General features: G+C 53.8%; 1 protein-coding gene across 1 annotated transcript in view; it reads right to left on the bottom strand.

Annotated features, from left to right (window-relative positions):
- The window catches only part of SLC24A4 (solute carrier family 24 member 4), a 169,762-nt gene that overhangs the window by 46,584 nt on the left and 122,258 nt on the right, over window positions 1-920 (bottom strand). Inside the window, exon 8 of the mRNA XM_077780939.1 lies at window positions 681-734. Within this exon, the coding sequence (XP_077637065.1) occupies window positions 681-734 (54 nt within the window). The remainder of the gene's footprint in view (window positions 1-680; window positions 735-920) is intronic.

The raw sequence follows: 920 nt of genomic DNA on the forward strand, positions 1-920 counted from the left end.
ATGAATGGGACTCTCCTAGGGGACCTCACCTAAGCGGAATTACCCAATATGTGTCCTTCTGTGACTGGCTTCTCTAATTTAGCATGTTTTCAAGGCTCATCCATGTTGTCCCATGTGATACAATTTCCTCCCTTTTTTATGGCTGAACAGTATTTCTCATGGGAGGTTTTGAGAGCACTCTGACCCAGGCAGCTTCCAAAGGGTTGCAAGCAGGCACGACCCGGACCCAGTGTCTGCATTTCCATTACTATGAGTGGCACCCTCTGGAGTTGTGCAAGGCAGTGGCCCTGACAGGTGGCACTGGATAAAGCCTGTAACAGAAGTGAGGCCACCCGGCTCTTTGACAAAGCACGGTATTAAGTCATCAGGAGATTTACAGCGACAGTGGAAAGGAGTGGCCACTCGGGCAAGGGGAAATTAGCACGGAGCAGGGAAGGAGAGAGGGTGAACAATCTCATCTTCCATCCACCAGCCGCGACTCCCCTGGCCCGGGTTTGGACAGCACCCCAAAACAGTATCTGAACCCGTCATCCCGGTGGGGCATCCTCCAGAGAACTGGGGCTGGCTGGAAGTCACCGGAAGGTCTATCATTAGTTTTGCCTGGGCTCTAACAAAAGGCCAGAGCGGGAAGCGGAAGAAGGCGTCAGACCGCCCAGCAGGAGGAGAGAGAAGATACTTACTTCATGATCAGAATGTAAAACACGTACAAGATGATGAGCACCAGGCCTTCCCACCTCAAAGAGAGAAAGGAGACATGTTAGGGCTGGGGAGGCCCACAGCACAGAGNCAGACGTGACACCCTATGCTCACCAGAGATTCCGACCAAGGACCAGAAAGTCTGCGGGTACAGAAGGGGCCCTAAGAGCTGCCTGAAGAGAGGGGCGGGCACAGGAGCCTCCTGGGTCGAACACACAGGGGTG

Source organism: Crocuta crocuta, unplaced genomic scaffold (genome assembly GCF_008692635.1).
Source record: "Crocuta crocuta isolate KB4526 unplaced genomic scaffold, BGI_CrCroc_1.0 scaffold299, whole genome shotgun sequence".
Classification (NCBI taxonomy): domain Eukaryota; kingdom Metazoa; phylum Chordata; class Mammalia; order Carnivora; family Hyaenidae; genus Crocuta; species Crocuta crocuta.